The following is a 13468-nucleotide window of genomic DNA, read 5'->3' on the forward strand; positions in this document are numbered from 1 at the left end:
ATGTAGCTGCAGGTTCTTGGCCATTTCAGATAAGCCGAAAATGTAATTACCAATTACGTAGATTTCGGATATCTGCTAGTTAAATGGTACATAACCATGGACAACCCCTTTAAGTGATGCTTTTTACAGCTCTCCAGCGTGTCTTTCAAACAAATGGTTGCCTTCACCGAATAAAATTCATGGTAGAGGGAATTGATGATGGGGAATTGGCCGTACCATGTATTTCTGTATCTTCATCCATAGAGTTTTGAACTCTATGAGGTTCAGAGTTCCGGTTCCATCCATCTGTTCGATTTTTTTAGTTAAGAATATGAATTATAAATACATCTTTATCTTTACATTGAAAATAAATAATAACGCCAGATTGAAAAGGGTATGGATATTTACTGTATGCAACCAATAGTTTCATTGGTCAAGTGCGTAGAAAAATAAAATAAAAAATTGAACGGGGTTTTATGCAAATTGCTCATTGACACGAGACCGCCAGTATGGAATGCCAAATCAGCGGTCACATGATGATCTCCCACCCAATCAACAGTGGAGAATCCCAACAGAGACACAGACTTTCTGCAGCAAGTTCTCCTGAAACAACAGTTATACTTTAAACATATCCCAAAACTTCTTTATGCAACTTTACACATAGTCGTGATTAAACTTAATGAGCTGTTCTGTGTGTATTTATGTGTCTCCATATATACAGAGCACAAAAAACTCCTGTGTAGTCAGATCCTGGAGTCAGAAGTTAAGGCCCTGGCACTCATTAGACTAAAGTGACAAACAATTATTCAAAATATAAGGGAGCTGGTGATTCATATATGCAAAGTGGAACTTGTGTGAATGAGTATCGCCATCTACTGGCCAAAGATAAAAGAGTAGGAACTAACAGAACCATGTAGGAACCAAATTATGAGAATTAACTCCCAGGGATTTCCAGGGGAGGAGTGAGTCCAGATGCACAAGGAAATGTCATCAACCTTGACGCAGTTAGATAATATTAAACCCCCTGAGGCCACGGCAGAGCGAAAGTCATCGGCCAGACTTGTATTAAGTCCAACATGCAGAGTAAACTGAGCTGGCTTATAGTCATATTTAGGAGCAGGAGAGCAGTGGGACGAGGTCCTTAGCCCAGGACAGAAAGGCCCATTAACGGAACAAGAAATCGTTCAGGAAAGCAGCAGAACAAGGGACAAGATCTTTAGCCCAGATCATGAAGGCCCAACAACAGAGCAGAATAATTACTCAATAGAGCAGCAACACAAGGTCCTTAGCCAAGGCCAGGAAGCCTAAACAATGGAACGGATGAATCACTCAGGAGAGCAGGAAGATGAGGTCCTTAAGGCCACGTCACACTAAGCAACATCGCTAGCAACATCGCTGCTAACGAACAACTTTTGTGATGTTGCTAGCGATGTTGCTGTGTGTGACATCCAGCAACAACCTGGCCCCTGCTGTGAGGTCGTTGGTTGTTGCTGAATGTCCTGGGCCATTTTTTAGTTGTTGCTGTCCTGCTGTGAAGCACAGATCGCTGTGTGTGACAGCGAGACAGCAACAACTAAATGTGCAGGCAGCAAGAGCCGGCTTCTGCAGAGGCTGGTAACCAATGTAAACATCGGGTAACCAAGAAGCCCTGTCCTTGGTTACCCGATATTTACCTTCGATACCAGCCTCCTCCACTCTCACTGTCAGTGCCGGCTCCTGCTCTGTGCACATGTAGCTAGCTGCAGGACACATCGGGTTAATTAACCCGATGTGTGCTGTAACTAGGAGAGCAGGGAGCCAGCACTAAGCATTGTGCGCTGCTCCCTGCTCTGTGCACATTTAGCTGCAGCACACATCAGGTAATTAACCCCATGTGTGCTGTAACTAGGAGAGCAGGGAGCCAGCGCTAAGCAGTGTGCGCTGCTCCCTGCTCTGTGCACATTTAGCTGCAGCACACATCGGGTTAATTAACCCCATGTGTGCTGTAAGTAGGAGAGCAGGGAGCCAGCGCTAAGCAGTGTGCGCTGCTCCCTGCTCTGTGCACATGTAGCTGCAGCACACATCGGGTAATTAACCCGATGTGTGCTGTACTAGGAGAGCAGGGAGCCAGCGCTCAGTGTGCGCTGCTCCCTGCTCTCTGCACGTGTAGCTCCGTGCACTGGTAACCAAGGTAAATATCGGGTTGGTTACCAATATTTACCTTAGTTACCAAGCGCAGCATCTTCCATGCGGCACTGGGGGCTGGGACACTGGTTGCTGGTGAGCTCACCAGCAACTCGTGTAGCCACGCTCCAGCGATCCCTGCCAGGTCAGGTTGCTGGTGGGATCGCTGGAGCGTCGCAGTGTGACATCTCACCAGCAACCTCCTAGCAACTTACCAGCGATCCCTATCGTTGTTGGGATCGCTGGTAAGTTGCTTAGTGTGACGGTACCTTTAGTTGGAGGTTAGGAGGCCTAATTAAAGGGAAGATTGAACACTTGTGCTGAAGAACAGGAGGCTTACTTAAAAGGATAATAGACCAGGTAAGCTAAAGGTCCAGTTAGCCTACTTTGAAAGGATGTTAGATTAGATAAGCTAAAGGGCCAGGAAGCCTTCTTAAAAGGATGATAGATCGAGTGAGCTGGAGAGCCAAGAGGTGTACTTAAAGAGATGATTGATCAAGTGAACCAAGAGGCCTACTTAGACAGTTAAAAGAGACAGGTGGAGGCCAGAAAGCCTAGATAATGGTAAGCAAAGGTACTTGAGCTGCGCTCTAAAGCCTGCTTTATACCATACGATCCAGCATACGATATCGTATGCGATCGTACCCGCCCCCATCGTATGTGCGGCACGTTCAATTTGTTGAACGTGTCGCACAAATGAATAACCCCCCGTCACACGTACTTACCCGTCCATATGACCTCGATGTGGGCGGCGAACATCCACTTCCTGGAGTGGGAGGGACGTTCGGCGTCATATCGTCGTCACGCAGCAGCCGGCCAATAGAAGCGGAGGGGCGGAGATGAGCGGGACGTAAACATCCCGCCCACCTCCTTCCTTCCGCATTGCCGGCGGGAGCCGCAGGACGTAGGTAAGATCTGTTCATCGTTCCCGGGGTGTCACACACTGCGATGAACAACCTGACGTTCAATTTTTAGGAAATGAACGACGTGCATGCGATGAACGTTTTACCGTTCAATCGCAATCGCACGTAGCTGTTACATGCTACAATGTAACTTACGATGCCGGATGTGCGTCACTTACGACGTGACCCCTCCGACACATCGTAAGATATATTGTAGCGTGTAAAGCGCCCTTAAGAGATAGAGGCAGCTGAAATAGGTTGTGGGTTCAGGAAATTACCAGTGGACTAAAGTGCAGGACTTGAGAGCCAACATGAAAACAGAGTTGTCTCCTGGCCTCTCGTGGTTACCGTTAAAGAGTCCAAGGAGTTGAGTAAAGGCCCTTACAGTAATGGTATGGACTTTGACGAACAACGGACAGTCTATCCTCTTTAAATATTGTTTGGAGAATCATATAGCTAAAGTCCGTGATGTAGATTGTGTTGTTATCACTGAGTCTGCATTTTCTGTGCTGTTGCATCCACAAACATGTTTACAGATGCAGTATGCAGTATTGCATATGGGAGTCTATAGACTCTCCACAAACAGATGATGTGGGGTTGTTTTTGTGCCGCCCCGTGCCAGCAGCCGATCTGCTCGGATCCGGGTTTCTCAGTGGCTCGAGGGGAATAAACAAAGGAATGAAATAGAGTTCGTGACGCCACCCATGGTGTGTGGTAATTAGGAGTACCACCGCTGCAGTTCGGAGTACCCGGGGATGATGGAATGGAGCAGCCAGGTGTTGTGACCTTCCACGGGTAGGGGGGATACCCCGGGAATCAGTGAAGGTAGGGGGAGTGCCGTTGGATGCAAGGGGGTAACTGTTGTACTCACTCAGTCCATTAAGCTGACACCAACACCTGGTCAAACAAGTCTCTGGACACCGCTGCCGCTGAGGGAAGCTTAGTTCGGGTCCCGTCCCCAATGATGCTGCCTGGTGATCCGTGACCTGCCTCCTGGCACTAAGTTTACTTCTCTGATGGTCCCAGTAGTATGAAACTTGCCGGGTCCCACTCGCCAGTATGGCTAAGTGAGGGAGCTTGCTCTTAGAGTTCACGCTTGGGATTTTCTGGACCATTTTGAGTGGAAAGTCCTATCCCCCTCGTTGCCCTAGTGTCCCGATTTTGGAGGGGGTGGCAACGGATCTTGAAGACTCTGTTCTCCTCGGGTAAATTATCGGGTTGCCTGAAGCTACTCCCAGACATAGGGTCCACGTACCCCATCGTGCCTTGGTCCCAGCCCTATGATGTTGCAAGGCCGCCGGCTGTCCTCCTCGACAGATCCGTGCCCCTTGCCATGATCCCCTGCGACCGGGGGTCCAGCTCCTCTAGGCCCAGACCACTGTCTGCCACCTAGATTACTTCCCAGGAGCCCTGCTCCTGACCTCCTCTCACTTTCACTTCTCAGACCCTACTCTCTCCTTCTGACACTCCTGACCTCTCCTCTCCAACCCCCCAGGTGGGCGACTCTATTCCACTCAAGCCGTACACTGGTGTGTTTGGAGGGTGTGGTGCAGGGTGTCTCAAGGATTTGATTAGCTGATGTAGGCAACACCATGTAGTTAGGGACCCAAAACCAATAAGGAGGTTGATACTGCACGGGAGGGCAGATTGTGCAATACCCTGTGACGACCTGATAGTCCAGGGGCGTCACATTTTCCCTGGAGATAAGCCATTATCAGAGGAGTCTTGCAGTGGATCTCAGAGAACACAAGAGCTCTTGGTCGAGCTGAGCACTCCTGTGTAAGAGGGAATCGGATAGCTTTCTAATCTACACAGGGGCCTCTACTCTCATCCATCTGCCCCATCTTCTGATGTCTGTAAGGTTGCAAGAACATGACAGCAGGATCCGACTACACAGGGTGTGATTGTAGTCTGTTACCATGGAAACTCAGTGTCAGTTTTGATATATTCTTATTTTTGCCTAAATACAAAGCACAGATCCAGATCTTAATGTGTAGAAATGAGTTCACGTTTTGTCTTTAGGTTACAATCTCTGCTCTTGCTATTTTGTAAAGGATACGTCCATGAGGGAGACCATCTCTCTGCAGGTAGCCAGGGTAAAACCAGTGGATTTCAAGTCTGTTCCTTAAAAAAAAGACCATTTTATAAGTAAAAAAAAAACAACTACTTAGTAACTTCCAAAAGTGACTGAAACATCCCTTAAAAATGATATTAACCCTTCCCCTTCCAGGTTTGGTCAGTGATGGGCGGTGCACTTACTTTTGGACAGGAGCCTGTTCAGGATCGTCTGAATATCCTTCGCTGTGACTTCACCTTTCTGCAAGAAAAAAGAGGAATACGTCAAATCTGCAGAAGAAAATGGCAACTATTAAAGAGCCGGTGATCATAATAATATAAACTGCGGATTAGGGATTTAGAGGAATTTTCTTACGTCTCCGGCCAGTTTCTGGAAGATGTTCTTGAAGTCAATGTTGACGTCCTTGTCTGATACTTTCGGCTGGGAACAAAACATGTAAAAGACGCTATACTTAAAGTGCATCTTGGGTGAAGTCATATACATACATCGTCTGTATGGCAGCACATGAAATCCCTACAGCACTATATAATGGGAATCCTGGGTTGCCCGGTTCTGCCTACTGGTTTTGCATGTCCTGTTGATTGACAGCATTTGCTTGCCTGAGCTTTTTTCTGCAGGCCACGCTCGTTCCTGGCAACTCGGCAATGTCAATCACCACTGAGGGGGCGGGGTATGCAAAATCCCTTGGGCGGATGGTGCACTGAGACTCTTGGCCACACCCATGTGGCAACAAGTAGGCTAATTAGCATATTTTATTCATCTTTAGCTAATGTAAAACAGAGCCAGATCCCTAAGGGTGAAATTTATATAAGAGCTTTATTCCCCCCTTCAAGGCTAAATAATTAGTTTATAGAATTTGTTTGGATCATTTTTTGTAAATTAAAGGGTTAACACCACCCTGCCATGCAGGAACAAAACTTCGAAGGTTCATTGAAGATCAAAAGTGATTTTTTTTTTTTATTGTACGCGTTTCGGAGCAGGAAAGCTCCTTTTTCAGGAGTAAATCATTGATGAGCAGCTGTGATTTTTTTCCTCCTGAAGAAGGAGCTTTCTTGCTCCGAAACACGTACAATAAAAAGAAAAATCACTTTTGATCTTCTATGAACCTTCAAAGTTTTTGTTCCTACGCGGTGTTGACCCTTTCATTTCCACAACTGATCCTAATTATCTTCTATGGGGATTGCGGCAGCTGGATACTCTATATTCATGCGTCTATAGTAGTTCTGACTTTCACACCTACCTCAGGTGAGCGACACTTGCCCCAAGTGCATATTACCCCCACTCAGGTACGATGCTATCTGCACCTTTTTGTCTTTTCAGCTCCTACAATCTATTATAGTATTTGTTTGGGCAGATGTACTCCATTTAACAAAATATAAGGACATATAAAAACATATCTCACCTCATAGGGATCAGCTTTTGCCACGTCACCAACTTCCCTGGTAGCAGGAAAAGAAAAAACAAAGATCCAGAAGTTCAGCACCACAAGAAATATGCATGATCATCCAATGCAAGCGTGCATCTTTACCAGCATAGACCAATAGGGGGCAGTGTAATGCATATGCCCAGCAGGATTACAAAAAATGGCTGTTATCTTGAACAAATAGCCCCATAGCTATTAAAGGGAATCTGTCACCAGGTTTTTGCAACCTCATCTGAGAGCAACATAATGTAGGAAAAAAGATCCTAAATTCAATGATGTCTCACTTAGATTACTGGCTGCAGCCTTTCTGATACACTCAGAGTTTTCAGATATAGCAATAAAACAGAGCTGAGAAAGTTGCCTCTGTGCACACCAGGCTCCTTAGGTACAATGTCTATAGACAGTGAGCTGCTAATCACAGCAAACAAGTGCCCCATTCACCAGCTAGTCAGAGCAATAATAATCTACTGGTGTTAAAACAAACATTGCAGGTGAACAACTACACACTTTGTGATAAGTGATGCATCTCTGAATTCTTCATGTTATCCCCTACAGCATGCTGTCTTCAGATTACATAGCATAAACCTGCTGACAGAATCCCTTTACAGTTTATGTGTGGTATCGCAGCTCAGCCCTACTCATACTATCCTGGCGCCTCTTCAGATTTGTAGGACATTTTAATCAGAAGGTGAGTCGCTGAACCAGGATTTTGCAAATCAATTCACTCATCTCTAGTCATAAGAAAATGACTTATTGTGCATCATTTTTTTTGTGTTGCATGGATTTTTAATTAATTTTTGGCAATTTTTTTTCTCATATCACTATCTGTATATATATATATTTTTTTTTTTTTAAAAAATTAGTAATTTCGCAATTTTTACACAGGCCAATGGGGGTTTAAATTACCCCTATTCATCCTGCCCTTTCAGTATGCTCCTACAGTCCCTGACAGATGTTCTGTCGCTTATCCATGTTATGTAAATAAAAGCTTATAACCTGACTTTAAATTTATCCATGGGTTTCATAAATTACTCTTTTGAAAGCTGAAACCCTCCCAAATTTGGTTTAGGTTATGAAAATACAGCTTCTGCAAAGCTGAAATATTGATCATTTAATGAACACAGAAAGGTCAGATTTTGACAAGACAAAAGTTTTGTCGCCCACAGAAAGTAATGTGAAATTCAAACAAATAATTAACTTCTAATACAAAGATATGTTGCATAACATTGGTGAATGAAGCTGTGGTGCTATTAGAGCCATATTTAATATTTTGTGTGACTTCCATGAGCTTGAAGGACTGTATCCATGCGGATCAACAATGGTTCATACAATTTATTGATGAAGTCATCAGGAATAGCAAAGAATGCAGTCTTACATGCCTCCCAGAGTTCATCTAGATTCTTTGGTTTTGTCTTCCAAGCTTCCTCTTTCACCCTACCCCAAATATGCTCAATGATGTTCATGTCTGGTGACTGGGCTGGCCAGTCCTTGAGCACCTTGATCTTCTTTGCCAGGAGGAACTTTGTTATAGAGATGGATGTATGAGATGGAGACCATCCTGCTGCAGAATTTGACCCCTTTTATGATTGGGAATGTAAGAGGTAGCTAATACTTCTTGATATTTTAGGCTTTTGATATTGCCTTCCACCTTGCAAATATTTCGCACACCCTCATACTGAATATAACCCCAGACCATGATCTTTCACCACCGAACTTAACTGTTTTCTGGATCCATACGGGCTCCAGTAGGTCTCCTGCAGTATTTGCGGCGGCTGTGGTGTAATTCACCTGAAGATTCATCAGAAAAATCCACCTTCTGCCACTTTTCCAGCGTCCATCTGTTTAGCAGGCTGTGGGACTTGGCAAAGGCTACATGGTTTTTTAATTGCCTTGTGTTTAGTGCTGGCTTCTAGGCACTGATTCGACCATGGAGGCCATTTCGAGACAGAATCCTAAAAACTGTTCCAGTTGACACAGGGACTTGAGGTGACCAGGCCTTTTGAAGCTCTGCTGCAGTGGAAGAGGGGCTGGCTTTGGATTTTCTAACAAACAAACGTTCCTCCTGAGCAGTGTGGGGTCTGCCGGACCTGGGCTTGTCAAATACATCTCCAGTCTCTTCAAATCTTTTTTTTAAATTATTTGTACTTGATGCTGAGACACATTAAAGATGCCATCCACCTCTGCAGTGGATCTGGTCTTCAGCCTCTTGATAATCAAGGCTTTGGTCACAGTGTGGATTTTTGGCATGTGGTCAGAGGTCAAGTTGCAGTTCAAGTGAAGGTCTGGGGTGCTGGATTTCTTTTTATACACACCCACTAATTAACCGATTTAGTGAGCACAGGTGAGGATGTAAACTAGGATTGGGTGCATTATATGAGAAGGCGACAAAACTTAATAAATATTAAATATGGCTCTAATAGCACCACAACTTCATTCACCAATCTTATGTAACATATCTTTGTATTAGAAGTTAATTGGTTTGAATTTCACATTACTTTCTGTGGGCGACAAAACTTTTGCCTTGCCAAAATCTGACCTTTCTGTGTTCATTAAATGATCAATATTTCCACTTTGCAGCAAATTTATTTTCATAACCTTAACCAAATTTGGGAGGGTTTCAGCTTTCAAAAGAGTAATTTATAAAACCAATGGATGAATTTAAAGTCAGGTGATAAGCTTTTATTTACATAACATGGATAAGCGACAGAACGTCTGTTAGGGACTGTATGATTAGAGAGGTGTATGTCCGAAATGCGTAAGTTATCTGCCTCGTACTTATTTAATGGACTTCTAGGAAATTTTTAATGTCATCATGGAATTTTACCTACTTCCTTGTTTCCTTGTCATTAGAGACATGATTACAATGACAGGTAGGATAAGACAGAATCCACCAATCACAATAGGTGATGTCACACCTGTCCCTTGCCATCCTCTCCTCATAATGACATTTGCACACGCTTATTAGATGCTTCAATACAAAAGATAGGGCCTGAGTCAGTCTATTGCTGCTAATGAACATGTGCATTTTTCTTAAATAGGAAATATGAGTGTTTACTAAAGAATTGCAGGCGTTCTCATTTTTAGTTTTAATACAGATTGTGATATGAAATAAATGTAGACTGAAACGTGTAGCCTTGTGGCCTGATTTTGTTGATCCACTAAAAGTGACGATCGAGAACCTGGACGGATTCTCTAATTCACAAGCCCTTTTTTCCTTTGTATTACGTTTTTATTTTTGTAACTATATACCTATGAGACCGCGGTGCCCTGCCGAGTCCATGTGTATGGGAACAGCAGGAGCTGAGATTCCAATGACAAAGCCTTAGTTGCACATCTCCTAAAGGTGAGCATACCAGTTTAAGAACCTGTGTTTGCCTCTTTGCTGAGACTTTGGGCTCAAGCAGACGGCCATGTAAATTGGGCATGTGCTGGCACTGTCCCTGGACAAACCCTATTTATCTCAATTGGATTCAAAATTGGACATAAAAGTGATTCAATTATCCATAGAGTAAGAAGAACCATACAGGCACGTGCAGTCCCCATACGTACAGGTACATGGCAGTTTTCTCTGAAAAGATTCGCAGGCAGAAGTCTCCCGGTTTAAATGGCTCAAAGGTAGACGGTACAATCATATAATCGCCAACTGGTAACTTTATGCGCTTAGACACTTCCCGCATGTTGATGAAAGTGTCGGAGCGGGCGGCTGATGGAGTCCTCTGGAAAAATTCTTTGTTGACATGAACATCTGTTTGGTTTTGTAACTATATGAGAAAAACAAAACACGTGAAAGCCTATCATTTTATAGAGCTCCTATTCCCCTACTATACATATATACTGTCACTCTTCAGCCACCACTAGAGGGAGCACTCTGTATACAGATATACATAAGATTCTGCCTGCAGCCACCACTAGGGAGAGCTCCCTTTATACAGAGATACATGATAAGATTCTGTCTGCAGCCACCACTAGGGGGAGCTCACTGTATACAGAGACACATGATAAGATCCTGTCGGCAGCCACCACTAGGGGGAGCTCCCTGTATCCAGAGACACATGATAATATCCTGTCTGCAGCCACCACTAGGGGGAACTCCCTGTATACAGAGATACATGATAAGATCCTGTCTGCAGCCACCACTAGGGGGAGCTCCCTGTATACAGACATATATGACAAGATACTAACTGCAACTACCACTAGAGAGAGCTCCCTGTATACAGAGATACAGGATAAGATTATGTCTGAAACCACCACTAGGGGGCGCTTCTTGTATACAGAGATACATGATAAGATCCTGTCTGCAGCCACCACTAGTGGGAGCTCCCTGTATACAGAGATACATGATAAGATCCTGTCTGCAGCCACCACTAGGGGGAGCTCCCTGTATACAGAGACACATGATAAGATCCTGTCTGCAGCCACCACTAGGGGGAGCTCCCTGTATACAGAGATACATGATAAGATCCTGTCTGCAGCCACCACTAGGGGGAGCTCCCTGTATACAGAGACACATGATAAGATCCTGTCTGCAGCCACCACTAGGGGGAGCTTCTTGTATACAGAGACACATGATAAGATCCTGTCTGCAGCCACCACTAGGGGGAGCTCCTTGTATACAGAGACACATGATAAGATCCTGTCTGCAGCCACCACTAGGGGGAGCTCCCTGTATATAGAGACACATGATAAGATCCTGTCTGCAGCCACCACTAGGGGGAGCTCCCTGTATACAGAGATACATGATAAGGTTCTGTCTGCAGTCACCACTAGAAGGAGCTCCCTGTATACAGAGATACATGATAAGATCCTGTCTGCAGCCACCACTAGGGGGAGCTCCCTGAATACAGAGATACATGATGTGATTCTGTCTGCAGCCACCACTAGGGGGAGCTCCCTGAATACAGAAATACATGATGTGATTCTGTCTGCAGCCACCACTAGGGGGAGCTCCCTGTATACAGAAATACATGATGTGATTCTGTCTGCAGCCACCACTAGGGGGAGCTCCTTGTAAACAGAAATACATGAATACAAGGGATTCTAAGTGATTAGAGATTTGTTCCAGAAACAGCATTTCTTTCGGCTGCACCTGATATTGCCGCTTATCCTTATGAATATACAGTAGATGCAACACTAGCCACGATCTATGAAGAACATTGGTGCTGTTTCTCAAACATGATTTCTACCATCTCTTGCATTCTCTATAATAAAGAAATTGTTTCATGGACCGTTTCGCCAGTTTTCTAGTGATAGAATAAAACAATAATAGAAAAGGTCTCCACCAGTGAGTATCATAAACAGCCCAAGATCAAAGCAGAATAATGGAAATCACAGTACCTCTTTGGGAACCTGCAAAAACAAAAAAAATAATTTTAAGCATTGTTTTGCATTAATTATCATAATTTAGATGTATACATTTTAAATATATATAGAGTGTATACATACATATATATATATATATATATATATACAGTGTTGGCCAAAAGTACTGGCACCCCTGCAATTCTGTCAGAGAATACTCAGTTTCCTCTTGCAATCACAAATTCTTTGGTATTATCTTCATTTATTTTGCTTGCAATGAAAAAACACAAAAGAGAATGAAACAAAAATCAAATCATTGATCATTTCACACAAAAATCCAAAAATGGGCCAGACAAAAGTATTGGCACCCTTAGCCTAATACTTGGTTGCACAACCTTTAGCCAAAATAACTGCGAACAACCGCTTCCGGTTCCATCAATGAGTTTCTTACAATGCTCTGCTGGAATTTTAGACCATTCTTCTTTGGCAAACTGCTCCAGGTCCCTGAGATTTGAAGGGGGCCTTCTCTGCCATTGTGAGATCTCTCCACAGGTGTTCTATGGGGTTCAGGTCTGGACTTATTCCTGGCCCCTTTAGTAGTCTCCAGTGCTTTCTCTCAAACCATTTTCTAGTGCTTTTTGAAGTGTGTTTTGGGTCATTGTCCTGCTGGAAGACCTATGACCTCTGAGGGAGACCCAGCTTTCTCACACTGGGCCCTACATTATGCTGCAAAATTTGTTGGTAGTCTTCAGACTTCATAATGCCATGCACACGGTCAAGCAGTCCAGTGCCAGAGGCAGCAAAACATCCCCAAAACATCAGGGAACCTCCGCCATGTTTGACTGCAGGGACCATGTTCTTTTCTTTGAATGCCTCTTTTTTTCCCTGTAACCTCTGTTGATGCCTTTTCCCAAAAAACTCTACTTTTGTCTCATCTGACCAGAGAACATTCTTCCAAAATGTTTTAGACTTTCTCAGGTAAGTTTTGGCGAACTCCAGCCTAGCTTTTTTATGTCTCGGGGACAGAAGTGGGGTCTTCTTGTGTATCCAACCATACAGTCCCGACGGATAGTACGGGTTGACACTGTTGTACCCTCGGACTGCAGAGGAGCTTGAACTTGTCTGGATGTTAGTCGAGGTTCTTTATCCACCATCCGCTCAATCTTGCGTTGAAATCTCTCGTCAGTTTTTCTTTTCCTTCCACATCTAGGGAGGTTAGCCACAGTGCCATGGGCTTTACACTTCTTGATGACACTGCGCACCTTAGACACAGGAACTTTCAGGTCTTTGGAGATGGACTTGTAGCCTTGAGATTGCTCACGCTTCCTCACAATTTGGATTCTCAAGTCCTCAGACAGTTCTTTGGTCTTCTTTCTTTTCTCCATGCTCAATGTGGTGCACACAAGGACACAGGACAGAGGTTGAGTCAACTTTAATCCGTGTCAACCGGCTGCAAGTGTGATTTAGTTATTGCCAGCACCTGTTAGGTGCCACAGGTAAGTTACAGGGGCTGTTATTACACAAATTAGAGAAGCATCACATGATTTTTCAAACAGTGCCAATACTTTTGGCCACCCCCTTTTTTATTTTTTTATGTTTGGTGTGAAATTATATCCAATTTGGCTT

At 44.1% G+C, this 13468-nt stretch overlaps 1 protein-coding gene across 1 annotated transcript in view; it reads right to left on the minus strand.

Moving 5' to 3' along the window:
* Positions 1-13468, minus strand: part of LOC142294906 (calpain-8-like) — a 68903-nt gene that overhangs the window by 10905 nt on the left and 44530 nt on the right. Inside the window, exons 11-16 of the mRNA XM_075337969.1 lie at positions 10094-10305; positions 6524-6560; positions 5476-5541; positions 5304-5361; positions 5104-5168; positions 217-285 (exon numbers count right to left, since the gene is read on the minus strand). Of these exons, the coding sequence (XP_075194084.1) occupies positions 217-285; positions 5104-5168; positions 5304-5361; positions 5476-5541; positions 6524-6560; positions 10094-10305 (507 nt within the window). The remainder of the gene's footprint in view (positions 1-216; positions 286-5103; positions 5169-5303; positions 5362-5475; positions 5542-6523; positions 6561-10093; positions 10306-13468) is intronic.

This window comes from Anomaloglossus baeobatrachus, chromosome 3 (assembly GCF_048569485.1).
Source record: "Anomaloglossus baeobatrachus isolate aAnoBae1 chromosome 3, aAnoBae1.hap1, whole genome shotgun sequence".
Lineage (NCBI taxonomy): Eukaryota > Metazoa > Chordata > Amphibia > Anura > Aromobatidae > Anomaloglossus > Anomaloglossus baeobatrachus.